This window comes from Chelonia mydas, chromosome 13, assembly GCF_015237465.2.
Source record: "Chelonia mydas isolate rCheMyd1 chromosome 13, rCheMyd1.pri.v2, whole genome shotgun sequence".
Lineage (NCBI taxonomy): Eukaryota > Metazoa > Chordata > Testudines > Cheloniidae > Chelonia > Chelonia mydas.
In genome coordinates, this window is record NC_051253.2 from 1,446,510 (window position 1) to 1,463,830 (window position 17,321).

General features: G+C 50.0%; 1 protein-coding gene across 1 annotated transcript in view; it reads left to right on the top strand.

Annotated features, from left to right (window-relative positions):
- Positions 1-14,637, top strand: part of CTNNBL1 (catenin beta like 1) — a 101,356-nt gene extending 86,719 nt beyond the window's left edge. Inside the window, exons 14-16 of the mRNA XM_037915488.2 lie at positions 8,914-9,051; positions 9,671-9,743; positions 14,402-14,637. Of these exons, the coding sequence (XP_037771416.1) occupies positions 8,914-9,051; positions 9,671-9,743; positions 14,402-14,490 (300 nt within the window). The 3' untranslated portion in view covers positions 14,491-14,637. The remainder of the gene's footprint in view (positions 1-8,913; positions 9,052-9,670; positions 9,744-14,401) is intronic.
- Positions 14,638-17,321: the final 2,684 nt, after the last annotated feature.

The window sequence follows — 17,321 nt, forward strand, 5'->3', positions numbered from 1 at the left end:
TTGTCTCCCCTCTGGATGCCTAGAAAAAAACAAGAGCATTGGACACTAAAATCTGCAGAAGTGGGAACTGGGAAAAGCTTGGAGGTGTTTGCTTGCTTTGTTTTGTAAGCCCCATTTGGCTCTGAAGTATCTCAGGGAGTTTACTGTTGTAGAAGTAGGCAAAGAGAACAGAGTCTCCCCTAACACTGATACCCACAGGACACGTACCTGCACGTACCTATTGTACATCAATCATCAAACATCTGACATTGGTGCTTGGCCCTTCAGTACTTGCTCTGCCACTCAGGGTCAACGTAGTGCCCGAGGCCTTCACCAAGGTGATCGGCATGAGGGGAGCTGCCTAAGGTTTTGCTAGGATTCCATACTTAAAAAGGCTTAGCCCTCTTGGGCTTTGCCTTCTTGGTAACTTCCTAGGCAGGGCTTCACTCATGCTCCTGATTAATCTCCTGCAGTGAAGGGCCCTATCCCCAGGGAATCTGGATCTACAGGTCCAGTTCCCCCAACAGGTTCACTACTGCCTGGGCTGGGGTAAATGAGACTTCGATCTACTCCTTCCGTAGATGGATGAAAGCCACATTATGCAGGGAGCTTGAGAGGCTGACTTAGTGGAGCCGAATTTGGCCCAGTGTGAGACGTGGCTTCATATCAGTATGGCGGAGCTATGCACTTTCTGCGGGGTTGGAAGTGATCAGGGATGAGTTAGCAGCATTCACCCAACACCCACGTGAAGCCAGGGAGTACAGTCCACGCAAACTTCCTTTTCCAACACCAGTTCGTCTTAGTGCTTTTCAGCTGAGTCTCTAGCAAATAAAGCCTAGAAAATATCGAAGCCTTGGCTTGTGAGGGAAGTATCTTGTTCTCTCTCCAGCGCTTTAATCCCTTCTGTAGGAAAAGGTGCGGAACCCCCTGGGCTCTTAGCTCAATCTAGAAGGAGATATAATTATAGGCAGCAGTAACCACAGCGAGCTTTGAAAGGGGAAGAAAAAGGCAAGAGGTTGTTTAATTTTTTTTTTAGTTCCACAGAAAATTATGCTCAGCAGGTTTATTCAATAAAATGTTCTCTCCGGATACTTTGCACTATAATGACTTACACATTACATGCTAATTGTGCTGCAGTTAAGTCATTCCACCCTTGTAAGGACAGGATGGGCTGAACTAGAGCCGAGGCAGTGCCCACAGATTTTGATAGCTTAAATGGGGATTTGTATTAGTCTGGCATTTGAGTTCAGTTTGAATTGCATGGAATTGAATTGAGGGCCAGAGATAATGAGGGGGGTTAATGTAAAGTGTAAGCAGTGTAACTATGTTCACTGGAGGGCATGCAGATTGCAGAATCTGTCTACATCTACACAGTTGTTTGGTCTTTTGCTGTCTGTATTGTGAGCTTCTTCAAGAGCAAGCCAGGAGGCTAAAGTGAGCTTTATAAACTCCCCTACTGGGATTGCTGGGTCAAGTCATGTTGAATGCCCCATCACACTTCCCATTTCTAGCTCCCAAAGCTTACTGTAGTTGCAGCCTTATGTTTACTGATTCCGTGGAGGTGCTAGGCATTGTAGCAAACAGTGAGCTTTTCAGCTATTGCAGATTGACTGCTCAGTTTACAGATGCACAAGCATGACTTGGCATGTAGGCAGAAATGAAAACTTCACAAAAGACAGTGCAGTTGCTTTCTGTATGCAGTTTTGAGAACTCAGCTGTCACCTTGACATGACCTAGATGTAGACCTTCTCTTTTTCCTGCAGTAGGAGCTATGACCCCATCCAGGAGTCAGTCCCAATCCTGCATTTCAAGGAACATGATGGCAAATAAGTGTGTGTGAGCAGCTGGGAGATCAGAGTGTCTGTTTCCACTGAGATGACAGGATGCATGAAACACAGTCTCAGTGCATCTTTGGCATATTGTTCAAGAACACAGGCTGCATGGAACAAGTCACTCTCCTTTGGTAACACTGTATGGGCCTCCAGCACCTTTTGGACTCTGAGTGAATTTATCAGGGCCCTTAACACTGTTTCATTGCAATCTTTTGAAACCACATCATTCTGTCCAAACCAAGATAAAAGATGTGTTAGCTAACACATTCTCAAACTCTAGTGGGGACGAGGCACCATAGGGGAAGTCTAGGCTTTCACTTGGCCACCGTAGTATGTGTTAAAGAACACACTGCTTTGACTACACTTGGCTTTAGAACGTGTGCATTAGCTTAACCTTTCACCTTTAAATCTCAGTTTAGAGAGGGCTTATAGGACTCCTCTAGTACATGTGGGTCACAGCAGCATAGCTAGGTCCTACTGGGATGTAGGGATGGAATGCCAGGTCTTTGGTGTTTTGTAGTATTATCTGTCTTCCCCGCTCTCCTTTTGCTTTGGACATTGTTCCAGTTCACTGTGCAATTGGGCTGCTGTGATTTGAGAGCAAATTGCAAATCTTTACACTTGGTCCTGGTCATTCCTGATCCTCCTGGTGACTGATTTACACCCCAGTTCTCTGCTGGCTCCTCCTGCCAATCCTACACGCATGTACTCTGCTCTCCATCCCACAGGCTTGTCTCTTTGTGCTAGGCTGGATCAGGCATTTAATGGTGAGTGAGTTGCTGGTGGATACCTGACTCACAGGACATGCCAAGTACCTCAGTCATGAAATCACCTCAGGAGTGCGGTAGACATCCTTCTTCTTTGCCTTTCGCCTCTCCCCATGTGAACCTGCCCAACACAGCAGGGTGAAGGGAACGAGGGGATGAGCTGCCTACATGAGTGCAGGATCCAAGGCCTAACAGCAGTTTTCATCTCCGTGCCTGAAGTGATGTATAATGTTCTGGCTTTTAGCTCTACACTTTTCTTAGGCTGGTCAGGGCTGACTCAGGTCTGGTTTACACTGGGAACTTATCTCAGCATTGTTACATCTCTCAGGGGCGTGAAAAATAAACACCCCTGAAAGATGTACCTGTACTGAGCCTGACCTACGCCACCCCCTGGTGTGGACAGTGCTAGGCCAGTGGAAGAATTCTTCCATCGTCCTAGCTACCGCCTCTTGGGAGGGTGAGTTATCTGTGCTGACGGGAGAACCCCTCCTGTTGGTGTGGATAGTGTCTGCACTGAGGCACTGTAGTGGTTTAAGTGTAGACGGACCTTCAGAATGGTGTGATGGCATTCCTGACAGTCTGAACTGGTTCTCTCCCACACTGCTCTGCACCGTCAGTCCTGGCTCTCCTCGGATGAGAGAGATGAACTGACACACATGTGAGGAGAAGGGTGTGGAGCATCTCTTAAGCCCACTTTGCCACGCTGTGCAGAGAAATGTGATCTCTCTACATTGTAGTGGCAGATCCGTCATCCTCTTTAGATTTTCAGTCTTCACGTGACACTCTAGGCCTGTCAGTTCTCCCTCATTAGTGTGAGAGGAGCTCATTCTAGTTTCACAGGAGCCCATCTTCTTGCTGTCTTCTCCCATCAGCAAGGGGCATCTCAGTGAATACTGGTGGCAGATTAGAAATGGCATCTGAGCCTCATTTGGAGGGTAGCAACTCGACGGCTCAGAGAAAGACAAAGTGGAAAGGTGGCTATTTGGTGTTGTACTGCGAAACAGATTAACATTTAAAGGTGGCTGTGGTTAAAAAAGACTGTAAAAAATGGCACCTTAGAACTGTACATATCTCCTTGTGGTGTGTCTCATGAGTTGTATCTGCTTAATTTACTGGTACCCAGCAATTTTGCCTCCCTGTCTGTGCTGCAGAGCCTGTGATATCTAAGGAAGGGACAAGCCATCTTCTTTGCTGCTGCCTGCATAATCCAGCAAAGAGCTGAATGCTGCTCCCCAGAGCAAGTCTTCCTGTTAGTGATGTACATAAGAGAAATAATGAGGTTGCCTCTATGCGGAGAATAGGGGAATTTTTGAAATACCTTCATGAACAATGTGGGACTGCGCGCTCACTTTGTGTCCCTACCCACTGAATGTTAGGGGTTCATTTCTCTCCGGGATGGGGCAGGTGAACAGGTGGATATCTTGTACGCCTGGCTGGGCTGGAGCCAGTTACCTTGTCAAGAACTGACTGGAATCAGCACAGGTGAATAGTGTGTCCTGGAGCGACAACAGACGTTCCAGTGACTGAACAGTGGCTTTCAATGGCTGGGAGCCAAGGAAGCTGACCCTAAGAACAGAGCTTGGCTGCAACTGGAGACAGAGAGTCCAGGAGTGACCAGACAGAGTCTGCTGCTGCTGCACATTGAGGGTCAGAGAGTGACTGATGAAACCCAGGATGCTCCGTGAGAGCGGGGGAGATGATTCTGTTATCGTGTACTCTGATTTACACTTGACTGTGCCATTCTAACCTGGACCCTCCTATGCTGTAGTGCAGCTGGCTAATAAATGCTGCCCTTTTTTGTAAAGGCTGTTCTGTCTCCTTGCAGACACTGGTTGCCTTGCTCCCTAAAAGGACCAGATCTCTGTGGGGAATCTGAACTCCTTTGGACTCTGTGGAGAGTCATGTGAGAAACAGGCGCTGTCGTCCGAACGCCCACATGGTGTTGCCCTGTGGCTTGCCCCTGTAAAAAGCTGCACCGAGGTCCTAGTGAATGATGGGGTATTCCCAAAGAGACTGTGTAGAGGCTGGGGTGTCGAACCCCTGCAAATCCATGACTGGCTGCAGCCCTGGCAATCTGAAAATCCGACCCGTTACTTAGAGCTCAGTGTGAGAGTTAAGTGCTGTCAAGGGCGATAGGCGGCAGGGGTGGTGGAGGAGCGGCTGTGAACCGAACTTTGAGAGCATTTAAAGGGCCAGCACGTCCCTAACAGACTATGTATGCTTCAGGTGGCCAGTTGGCGTCCTGGGACGTTTCATAGGAGCTGTGAGCGGGCTGTCAGGAGTCCCCCCTGAGCATCTCCTGCTTTGAGCAGGGGCTTGGACTAGAACCTCCTGAGGTCCCTTCCAATCCTGATATTCTATGATTCTAGGATCCCAGACGTTTGAATGGCAACAGTTGCTCTCCAGCCACAGGCGCGGAGTAAACCTGGAGCTGCAGCATCCCTTGCTATACAGGGGGAAATGTCTGGGCTTGCTGCACAGTGGTGTAGCCACAAGCTTTCCCCACCCACAAAGACCCTACATCCTGTGGCACAATGAGTTCCTGAAGAGCTGTATTTTGGGGTGGCCAGGCCCCTAGCACGGTCTGTAACCCACTATAACTGCCACTCCTCCCTCCCCCCCACCTCAAACAGGAGCACTCACTTTGGTTCTGCTGTTGGGGCCCTTTGTGCCAGTGGAGTGGTAGGAAAGTGTAGAGGGGAAACAGGAAGAAGTGTTTGCCCCAGGACAGTTTGGGGATTCTCCCCTGAACTCAGGAATAAAGGCTGCCATAGGAGCGTAGCGTTAAATCTGGAAAGTTCTCCGTCCCCTGCTGAGGCTGCCGCAGAGCGCCTCTTACCGCATGGGCTTGTCACTGCACGAGTCGGTCTTGCTGTCCATCTCCCGATCAGGCTTGTTTTAGTTGGGCTCGAGGATAGTTGTTTTTCCTTTGCGGGATTGCCAGTGAGTGACGACTTGCATGCAGCAGATAGAGCTTTAACACCCCACTCCGCAGTGCTGCCATGCGTCACGAGCTCTTGGCCTGTGAGGCCTGGTGGCATCCGTCGAGTTCTCCAGAAGGTGTTTGCAAGATGCCAGGAAGCCTGTCCTAGTGCCAACTTCCTGAACTCGAGTGGGAGGGAACTCAGTGCTTGCATAACGTTCAGAAACCTTTCCATAGGCAGCAATGCCCTGCTTTTGAACTCTGCACAGCCGTGTCCGGGCCTGTTTTTCAGGGAGCTGGAGTGTATTAAAGTTACCTGGGGCTGCTAGAGTCCATGGTTTTCTGCCCCTTGGGCATCCCTATGTTGCCGATAACCCAGTCGATGTTAAAGCCTGTTCTGAGTCTCACACACTGAGTCCGTCAGAGAGGACTAACTTATTTCATCCCACATATAGCCAAGTCATACGTCCTTCCCCGTTTTGGAGGCATTAGTTGAGTTGTCCTAGTTCTGTGTCTAAGGCGTGTAGAGCAGTCGCTGAGAAGAGCCCTTGGCCATTGGAAGAGGAAGACTAAGAGGGTAATAGACTGTAGGGCCCTGCGTAGGAAAGCAGGGCTGGGTTTCGAGTCACACTAGATTAAGATGCTGAAACCCTGTGGTAAGATGCAGGGTAAATATTAAGCTCTTGTCTGTGCTAGCAAGGGTCTGCCAGCAGAGCTCTGACGGCAAACCCTGCTCCTAGAGACACAGTTTATCCTGGCAAGAGCCCTGTTGCTGGTGTAGCTTATTCCTGTTCCCTGAACAAAATAAGCGGTTACTGCCATCGTAACCGTGTCTAGCACAAAGATCTCCGTCAGGAGTGTGATGTTTTTTAAACCACACTCTTAACTGACAGAGATGTTGGCGATATCGGTTAGTACACACCAGGCCTCTGCCAGTCTGACAGGTGGGCACAGTTAGCTCCAGCTGGGAACTGAAGGTGGAGGGAGTCTCTCTTTGGGCCCAGAGACGACAAAGGAGCTAGGGCAGAGGTGGTCCTGGAGGAAGACTCTTAAGTGCAGGGTAGGGACTTAACCTGTGGACAGACACCTTAGGATCCCGTTAGTATTTTGGGCAGTGGGGAGGAGTGAGATGGATAGCTTAGCCCCCCCACACACCCATTACAGGATTCTGTGGGGCCCTGGTAGCTTGATCCACTGATGCTGGCCTGGTGTTAAATATCTCACCAGAACACACACTCTGCTTCCCGATAGATGTGTTAGAGAGGGGCTATGCATGAGGCATCTGCTGAGGGACATCTCCTGAGCACTGTCTGTGTCCTATCTCAGCACGTTTCCAGCAGACGTTATGCTCAGGAGTTTGTAATGTGAGAGTCTGTTGCAGAGGTGGGAAGGGTTAATTCTCCTCTTGGTGACTAGGGGACTCTGCCTATAATTGCATTGCAGAGGTAGGCTCAGAAAGCCAGAAAAAGTTGGTAGCCGAAATCAGCTTGTGGCACTTGTGACCTTGTGTGCATCTTTGTCTGCGGCACACACACACAGGACGTTCTCCTTGCTGAGCATTGCAGGTAGAGTGTACTCGCTGGTGACGGCTCTAATGAGGAAATATTGCTCTGCTGGTTTGTGCCCACCTGCCAGACCACTGCATAATAAATCAAGTGAGCTGCAGAGAGCTAGCAGGGCCTGACAGGCTGCTTCCTTTATTTTCTAAAAAAAAACCTCTACTGTGAAGATTGTGAAAGGTCACACAAGACATGAGTTACAGCTGGTCTCTCTGAAAATGGAGGGTACCAACATATGGGGGTGGGTTTGGTGGGCCTTCCCCAGGCAGGGACTGTGTGAGTTTATTGCTGGGTTATCCTTTGGCAGCGCTGTGGAGAAAATGTTCTGTATACGCATTGTGATGACTTTCCATGGAGATGGGCGAGATGCTGGCAGCTGCCTCCTTTTAACATCCGTACCCTGTGTGTAGGAAAAGTGAGAGCTTCCTTTGGCAACTTCCCCTACACATTGCTATTGCCTGGCCTGGCAGTCTATTGTCTGCACAGCACACGTGCTCTGGGCCCACAGGGGTCTGCTTACAGGTCCAGATGCTTAGCCTTGGGGAAGAGAGGGAGAAGTAGTGCTCAAGTTGCTCTCTGTAACCCCCATTGACTGAAGGGGGCACTGACTGGCTTTGAGAGGAAGCTCTATCTGGTCCTCCTTATAGGACAGGAAATCACTGTGCTGTAAAACCTTTCAGAGTAGGAGGAGTAAAAGGGGATGAGAGAGGTTCCCAAAGGATCCTCCTCCGGCCCCTTCAAAAAAACCAACCCCACTCTTCTCTTATGCCAGGCGCTCTTCCTGTCCTGAACAGGACCTGATCATGCTGAAATGAGTGCTTTGGATAGCATTCCTTACTGTGCTGTTCTGCATCGACCCCCCCCTCTTCCCCCCCGTGGTCATTGTCCTGTCCCAGGACTATCTGGCAGAACTTCAGCAGGTGCAGCTGTCACGAAAGCCAGTGGACCTATGATTGTTTATACCAGCTGATGATCTGCTGCCTGAATGTTCCCAGTGAATGAAGCTGGAATAGCCAACAGTTTGGTGGTGGTGAATCTGCATACTGGGTATGACCTCTAGGCTTGGTTCTGTCTTGTTCATGTGGCCATAAGGACGTGGAGCTCCAATAGATAAGTCTTTGATCTGCTGAGGATTAGTAGCAGCCCTTCACTAAAAAGTGACTTTGTGAAAGAACTATGCACATTTTTCACATCAAAACTGGAAACAGTTGCAATTGATTTTTCCCCCATTTTGTTGTGGAATCAGAAATCAGCCTGACTTTGAAATTCTTATAAACTTGTTACTGAAAAAGAAAAAAGTGCTCATTTGTAGGTGAGCACATTTTAGAGACAAAGGGTGAAAGTTTGCTCAGAAGTGAAAGGAATTGAGTGAAATTAAATTAATTTTCCAGAGAAGTATAATTTTGTAAGAGAAGTAAATGAGAACTTGCAGTTTTTGATACATAAAGTATATTCAATGAAAGAGTATTGGCAAATTTTTGCAAGTGCGAAATCCTATGAAGTGGAATTGGGACGATTTTTGTTTAAAGAACCTACCTCCCACTTTTTCCTAGTTTTGCACAGTCTGTTTTATGGGGAAATGTCTTGGCTTGGAGAAGGATGGTGGACACAACAGCTGAGTTCAAGAGTTTGGGGAGTGGGAAAGCAGAGGGATCAGATCCTAGGAGCTCTGTCAGAGACTCCATTTCCTAGTGGGGGAAAGCTATGAATATACGGCAAAGCAGATAAACCTTCTATAGTGAGATTACAAAAATGCCAGATACTTTGAGTCTTTTGTTACATGGACCATAGCAATATGGGGGTAGGGCGCTCTCTTGATCCACCTGATAACTCCTCCTTGTGCCATCCTTTAGGATATGGTGCGCCGGGGGGAGATAATAGACGATGACATGGAGGATGAATTCTACCTCCGTCGCCTAGATGCTGGTCTCTTCGTTCTACAGCTCATCTGTTACATCATGGCAGAGATCTGCAATGCCAGTGTCCCCCAGGTAAAGACACCACCTGCTTCAGGCGAAGGATGGCGTGCTCACCTGGGCTTCCAGCCATGACACACACAGGGCTCTGAATCCCCTCCACTGCTCCTCAACCCTACAGGAACTTCTCTTCACTAGACTTTTTTTTTTTTTTTTTTAAGAAATCTCCCATCACAGTTGCACTAGTGGGCCAAGAACACCAGCACTGTTACCACCACATCATCTAGACCAGCTGTGAGTAGGGCCAGCAGTCCCAGAGGTAGAAATGTTGGTGCCTTGTCTTACCATTGGAGGTAGTGCAATTTCCCAAAAGTCTCATGTAGGCACCACCTAGGTCTCCTGTGAATTCCCACCGTAGCTGATTCTGGCTTGGGGTCTCAAGCCATGTGATATGCCACGGTCCTTGGTGCACACAAATATAGAGCTTTGTGGGCTGGGGTGGGCACACGTTTTGCAAACCCATTGGGTGAGTCTTTCAAAACTTGCCTGGCTGTGCACTGTGAGAAGTGGGCTTCTGAAGGTAGATGGGAGTTTAGTACACTCAGGATTTCTGCACTCCTGCCAAGAAAATAAGACATTCGTGGTCTCTGTGCTGGGAATGATGTCTGTTTGTCCTCTCTTCTCTCCCTACCAGATTCGTCAGAGAGTCCATCAGATTCTGAACATGAGAGGCAGCTCCATCAAGATTGTTCGGCACATCATAAAGGGTGAGTTTCTCTTGCTCATTGGTTTGTAGTACCCCAGTCACGTGCCTTTGCCCAGGGCCATCCTCCCTGAGAACAAGGGACTAGACAGAGCTTGTTCAGACTTAGCAAAGTTCTAGTTGAGTTCATGAGCTGTTTGCATCCTTTGGTGGCAGCAGCTGAGGGCTACAGCGTGGCAGCCCTGTGAACTGGGGAGGAAGAAAGTTGTTCTTGTGAGAGCTACGCCTCGCTCTGCAGTGCGTCCCAGGCAGGTCTGTTGGTGGTGGCTGTAACGTGGAGGGGAGAAAGAAGAAGCATCTACGTGCAGTGCTGCGCCCTGGTGATGAAAGGTGAGACTCCACAGCACCCTCTGACATGTGAGATCTGAGAGCTCCTGGGAAGCGTCCCTGGAAGTGTTGTGGAGTCTCATCTTTTGTCCCCATTGCCCCGCCCCACACCATCTGTAGCATATCCATGTCCATGGCGTGTTCGTCTTGCTCTTAGCGAAAGAGGAATATGGGTTAGGGCGTTAAAATATCGCTCTCCAGTTTTAAGATGTAGCTGTTGTGATTTGCAGTCCCAGCTTTAATAGAGTGTTTGCAATTTATAATGCTTGCATTAAATTAAAGCAATGCTTATTTGGACTCTACCATGTCAGCTCCAGGCCATCCCGTCTCTTCTCCAACATAAATAGTCAACTGAATTGAGGAGTAGGAGGGCAGAGACACGTAGCAGGCTGCAGAGATGATCCCCCGCAGTAAATTTCCTCTGACTTGCCACTCCAGGTGGCTGGTCTGTTAAGAGTTGGCTAAAATAGCTGTAAATTCCCTGACAGCCCAGGGTGCAATTCCTTATTGTACAGCGTGGCCATGGCTGGCTGGTCCTGAGGAGCTGGGTTGGTATCTGTGGGTGCTGGGGGATGAGTCTGTTCCCTCTGAGGGGAGGGGGAGTGTCTCGAACGTGGTGTGGGGCTGTGAGTTGTGCATTGATCTGGGCTCTCCTGGCTCTGAGTCCAGAGCAAAGAACAGCTGCTGGCCTGTCCCTTCTACCCGACAGTGTCGGTGCGGACAGGAAGAGAGAGAGCAGCTGTTTCTGCACCCACACCCCTCCCTACCGTGCAGAGGGGAGGGCAAGGGAGTGGGAGTGAGCAGTGCACTGGTGCAATGGGGAAAAGACTGAGGCGATTAGGGACTCCTCCCTGGACGCTGTGTAGCTGCTGGGGTGCTGGCAGCCGTGGTGCAGAAGCCGCACATGTAGGAATAGCAGGGGCTAATCTGCACTCCATGCTGGTGTTTAGATGCACTTTGGGCCAAATTCATCCTTGGTGTCACTCAACTGACTTAACAGGAGTTACTGCAGGAATGAACTTGGGGAAAGCTGCCTGCTAGTTGGAGTACGGGGTTTAGTCTGCGGGGGGTCCAACACACTAGCCCTGCGTGTCCCCCTCGAGAGGCTAGTGACAGGGAGGGGGAGGATTTCTAGCCCTTGGCACAGCGGGAGCAGGAATCCTGCACTGCAAAGTAGCGTAACTCCAGCACCATCCCTGTGGATTGAGTCCTTGCTGAAGCCCCCCACCCACCTCTCTCCTCCCCCCCCCCCCCTTTCCCCCCCCACTGTCTGGCGCACTCTCGGGATGGGCGAAGTCTGGGATCACCCCTTCCCTGCATACTCTTGCTCTCCACTCCGTGGGCTTCTCTTGTTCCATTTTTACTTTCTATTTATGCATACTAATTAGGTGCCTGCTTTTTAGTTTGGTTTTATGGCCTACATATTCTCCATGTTTCTCTGGCATCTGATGGGTCTCTGGGGATTGCTGCAAATTGCTTATGATGCAAGTGAAGCAGTAGGCCTCTTTTCCTCCGGTGGTTTTTCAGTGCGGGAGGAGTGGGCAAGGGATACGTGAATCTCTGCAGACTGACCAGGCAGTCCCCTAACCTGTTCTCCTGAAGATCGAGCCGCACTTACAGCTGGAGCATTCGTATTCTCCTCAGGTCTTCAGGAGTTCGTGGACTGAGAGGGAGCAGTTTTTGGAATGAAAGTTTTGCCTAGTAGATAGAGCACTGGACTGGGACGCAGGACGCCTGGGTTGTGTTTATGCCTCTGCCACTGGCCTGCTGGGTGACCTTGCTGAGTCACTGCCCTGCCCCTGCCCCAGTTTTCCCATGTGTAAAGTGGAATTCGTGACCCTTTGTAAAGCACTTTGAGACATACTGATGAAAAGTGCTGTATTAAACCGTGGTTATTTAAGCTGATCTCCCCTGGAAGAACAATTGTATAAAAAGGGACACTTGCCCTTACAGGGAGGAACATGGACTGGTGATTGCTGATCCATAGAGGGGCCAATCTGTCCTGCCTCTGCCCCCTTGTCATGCCATTGCCCCAGCCCCCCCGTGGGCCCTATCATGGTTTCAGAATGATGTCCTGATTGGTGAGTGAGACATCAAAAGCACCTAGATGCTAGTGATGGGCCCGCTAGTAAGATAGCTGGGAGGGAGGAATGTGTATTAAAAGTTAAACCAAAGCTTAACCAAAGAGAAAAGCAGATGCTTTATAACTGCACAAAATTTGGCCCATGTTCCCTCAGTGTATGTTCTCTGCTGTTTCCAGTATCCTCTTATAAACCTGGAAATATTTCCCTCTTGATTTTGGCCGTTCTGTAGCCATTGTATTTTCTTTTGTCTAATGAAGCAAAAGCCAATCTTAGGCACTTTGCGTTTGCGCAGCAATGGCAGTGTGTACAGCTCTGTGTAAGCGCTGGTGAGGCGGGAGTTCACACACGCCATTTAAATAAATACATTAAAACCCACTGTCATTGGGTAATTAAAGAAAAAAAGCTTGAATCTGGTTCTTTTATCTGCTTTTTTTCACTTAATGTCATCAGCTGTTAGTGACCTCATAAACAATTTCCCAGCGCCTCGTCGTGAGGCTTCCTCTTACAGTGCTAAATGCTTAGGAGAAAAAAAGAAAAAAGTGCCGAGCTTTGGGCAAAACCCAGAAAATGTCGGACTTGTTCCCACAGGGGAGATTTCACTGGCTCGGGGCGGGGGCGGGGGTGGGGGTGGCAGTCAGCGACCCCTGCGGCAATTGCATCGCGGGAGGCAAGTGCTGTAGATGCTTTTTCCTTGAACCAGCCCTTAATATCTAACCGAGCTATGGTCCGGCTCTGCTAGTGCCTCCCGCTCCGCAGAAAATGGCCACAGGGTCCTGCTTGAAGGGAGAGGATCTGAGTAGCCTGGTGTTGTCCCCCAGCTCCCCCGCCGGGCAGTACGCTCGGGGATGGAGTCCCTCCTGGCACTCAGACGGGGTGCAGAGTTCCCCTTCGGCTGCTAGTGAACAAAGGCCAGGCCACTTGCTGCGTCTGTCTGAGAGGCACAAAGCCCAGCGAAATGGCCTGCTCAGGGCAGAACCTGCACCTCCGCTTATTGCCCTGAGGGGATGGGGCCGGTACGCGGAATGCACTCGGGAATACTGAGCTACACACTGCCATCCGTTGGTACTGTCTCCTGGAGAAAGCAACGCCCCGCTTTCCGCAGCTCAGCACCTGGCGTTGGTCTCCTCCAGGAGAGGAGTGTTAAGAGTGGGCTGTGCTGTCACTGCTCAAGATGCACCCCTCTGCTGAGCCAGGCCGGGATGTGATTGAGAGCCTCGCAGCAGAGAGAGGGCATGGGCTGCCGGGGAGCCTGGAGCCTCACTCCATCAACCATTACACTAATGGCTCCTTGCGGCTCAGTGTGCAAGCTCAGGGCAGCTGGAACAGGATCTGAGCTGTTAACCACCCGGGGGGGAGGGGGCTGTTCTCTGCTTTGTGCAGAAGAGCCCTCTGTCATTGGGTGCTCCCGCCACCTCCTTGTCTCCAGGATGCCAGTCGATGGACCCACTAGCAGCAAACGGTGGTGGCACCGGGCATCTCCCGTTGCACAGACTATAGTAGTTTATAAATATTAAATGGATTTATCCCAGGGGCTTTGGCAAAGAGCTCTCTGCTTTGTTTGTGGAGACAGGGAGTGTGCATGAGAGAAGGCTCCCACACCAACTAGCTTCTCCCTGTCCTCAGCCTTTTCAGTGCTCTTATAATGAGGGCTTTGATGGAGCTCAGAAATGTGCAGCAATGCTGAACACATAAATATTAAAGCAAACTTTCTTCTGCAGCGTTGCCATTCAGACACTGAATACAAGCTGTTCTGTTTGTTTGGGAAGAAGGGGATGCATGAGAGGAGCCAGAGGCTGGAAAACATCTTCCTAGGCAGACAGCTTCTGATTCCCTGAGATGCTCATGTCTTCAGCCCCAAATCTGCCTTTTGTTTTGTAATAATTTGTAAAGATGCAGGGTGAACTGCCTCTGGCTCTGACCCAGATCTAATGGGAGGGCTTTGAATGCTGCTTGGGGACAATTCCTAAACTGTCTCCTCTCCAGATGATGAGGCCGGGGGATGTACTCTGGACTAAAGTTCTGGTCTCCCTGCTGATGTCCATCGTGCTAAGGAATGAGGGAGAAGAGCAGGAGCACCTATTCTAGTGCCCTATCCTTTCAAAAAAAAATCTTTTAATGAGGAGTCAGTAGATGTTTAACATGTAAAGTTTTAATCACCAGGAAAATGAGTCCATTGCTGTCCCTTGGCTAACTCTCCTGTCAGGTACTGACGTCAGCATCTTGCTCAGGGTTTGTTTTTGTTTTTCTGCAGAGTATGCGGAGAACATCGGGGACGGGAAGAACCAGGAATTCCGGGAGAGCGAGCAGAAGCGGATTCTGGAGCTGTTGGAGAATTTCTGAGAACTCTGGATTTGAAATCTGTGTCTCATAACAAGGACACAGCCAGCACACTGAGCCTTTCCACCATCAGCTACCCAGCAGAAATGACTTCTCGGTTAAACCCATTCTAATGGGGATTTCTGAGACATTAAAAGTTAATTTTTTTTATTTCTTGTTTGATGTTTTCTGCCAAGAAACCTTGGAGAGGGGTGTGAGAGCATCGCAGACACTAGTGCAGCTTCATCCTGTGGCCTCTCTCCTGCATACTGTTGAAAAGCAATCCCATGAGCACAGCCTGAGGGGGTTGACAGCAGAGTAGAGGGGAAGCCTGGTTAGCCCTGGGGACTGGTAGTGAGACGCTCACCTCCAGGTTGCAGAGTCAAATCCAGTCCAGGGCAACACTGGTCAGGAATGTTACCACATTTCAGCAGCTTGTGGGATGGTCTCAGACAAGTTCCGTGGGACGCAAGCTTCCATAAGTGGCCCTGATTGGGTGCTCTTGTTGCCGGACTCACTGGGCCATGGAGACAGAATTCTCCTCTCCTAGGGAGGCTTAGAGAGCCCTGCCTGGGTTGTACCAGGGGTTAAACCAAGGGGAACAGAGGAGAGTGCACTTGCTCTGCGTTGGGTAAACGGTGCCCCTCCACAACTCACCCTCCTGTTTCAACCTACTGTCCCCCCTGTTCTGTAAATAAACAGGACTCAGGCCCCTGAGCTGTCGATCTGGGACTTCACATCCGTGAGTGCAATGCTGGTGGAAAGGAGAACCCCAGATGCATATTGTCCTAGCCGCACTGTGCAGGTCTCTGTTCCTTTCCAGGGAGTCACGGCAGGTTGGTTGCCTGTGAATTGCTGATTACAAAGAAGCTGACCAAAGCCCTTTTCTCGCTCGCCCTTCTTCACTAGCCGTGTAATTCCAGATGTCAGCCAGCCAAACCCAAGAGTTTCTCTGAGCCGTGGCCCCCAGCTGGGACAGGAGCCTGCTGAGAGCATTCTTGCTTGTCTGTGCTGCTAGAGTTAATGACGGTCATCACACAACAGCAGAACTCCAGTAAGCTGGGCCGTGCCTAATTGAGAGAGATTTGCATGCTGGCAGCATTCATTTTTTATCTCAGAAAAATGTCTTGTCAGGGAAGCTTAAAGGGTTCCTTCAATCATGACTCCAGGCGGCACCACTGGCCTGGCTGTATTGAATGCCATTACTTAGGGATCAGCATGGGAGTCGGGGTGGCAGCAATTGCACAAAGCTGCAAAAACATATTTGTGGTGCAGAAATGATCTGTTCTGCCTGTTTTCCTCCCTCCTCCTCGACCCCTGTAGAAAAGAGGAGCTTTAACCTTCTCCTTTCAGAGGTGGCTTCAGTTCCTGACGGTGCTGTGCCCTGGAATTCTTCCCTGTCTGTGGCGAATTCCTGCTTTGGGATTTAATACTGGAAGATGACCTGCTGGAAACCATGTTGGTCCTTCATTAAGCTGCATTTTGCACCACAGAAACAATGGGGTAGGGGATGGGAAAAGAGCTGGGTGGAGTAGCGGGGCGTGGGATAGTAGTAATGAGAGGAGTCTGTCTGAAAACTAAGAACTACGTGTTTTAAAAAAAAAAAGGAGAGAGAGAGAGAGACATGGTTTTGAATATGCTGAGTAGAAAAGAGTAACGTGAAGCATTGAGTAGAGGCCAGGTTGTTAGTTTAGATATACAATTGTGCACATAATTTGCTCTCAGTTACTGCAGCTGCTTTCCCACAAGAGAGAGCTGTGTGCACAAATGACCAGAACTGGCTGTTTCTGTGCACAGTGACCCAAGTTGTGCCTGTAATCACACTAATTGTGGGTGCAAGCTAGGTAGCCTTCTGTGCCGTCGCACCTCTCAACTCTGCTGCCTACCAGAGGGGCAAGATTCGTCCACCATGTCTGTGGCAGGAATGAGGGCAGCTTTCCAATCTCACTGCTGTGGAGCGGCCTTAAAGTTTACAGCTAACGAATATTTTGTTTCCTTTAACTCTTTCCAGACCCACGGCCTTAGCTGGGCCATCAAGTGTGGAGACCCAGGACTGGGAGATACCAAAGGGCTATCTGCTCTGCCAGTTATTGGCTGCAGTGTTTGCAGAGGTGCTGCTGTTCGTGGCACTTGGAGAACACGGGCAGTGACCATTTTATTAAACAGCCTTTCTCTTTGTGAAACGTTCTCTTGACTTGATTAGCTATTTGCCAGCTACCTTTCAGTCTGCGGATGGCTCAATATCAAATTCCTGCAGCCAGCTGGGTTTGCTGTGGCTTGGCCACCTGATACGGGTTCTGTCCCCTGACTAGATTAAAGTCACCCGTAGAACAGGTGTCTGGTGCAAGTACTCGTGTTTGAGCTTTCACAGCCCCCGCTGGTGCATGTTCTCCCTTTGCTCCCAGGGCTGTCTCCACAGTCAGGCGTGCTGCGAATTCCTTCCCTGAATGTTTATGGAGGGGGGATGGGCAAAGGGAATTCATTTTTGTATTCGAGTGAATGTTGGTGGGAAGAGCCGGGAGTGCCGAGGAGCTGACTTGGCAGGTCAGTGCTCAGGCTTTGCCTCGTGTGCCTCCTGGTGGCTGGCTGAGGTACAGAAGCTGCTCTCACAGCTCTAGGGTTCGGCACAGATGCGCACCTGGCACTTTGGAAGTGGGGGCAGCTAGAGATTAAGACCCTGGTTCTGGGCTGAAAAGATGGCAGAACCAGGCTCTTGAGAGACGCAGGGCGTAAGGGGAGTGTTGGGGGGAGGGGGTTCCCCTCCGGGTGCTGCAGAGGCAGCAAAAGGGCGTGCAGTCTGCCCCCCACTCTCCCGCCCCTGCACCCTGAGTGCAGGGTTGTGGCTTGGGAAGTGT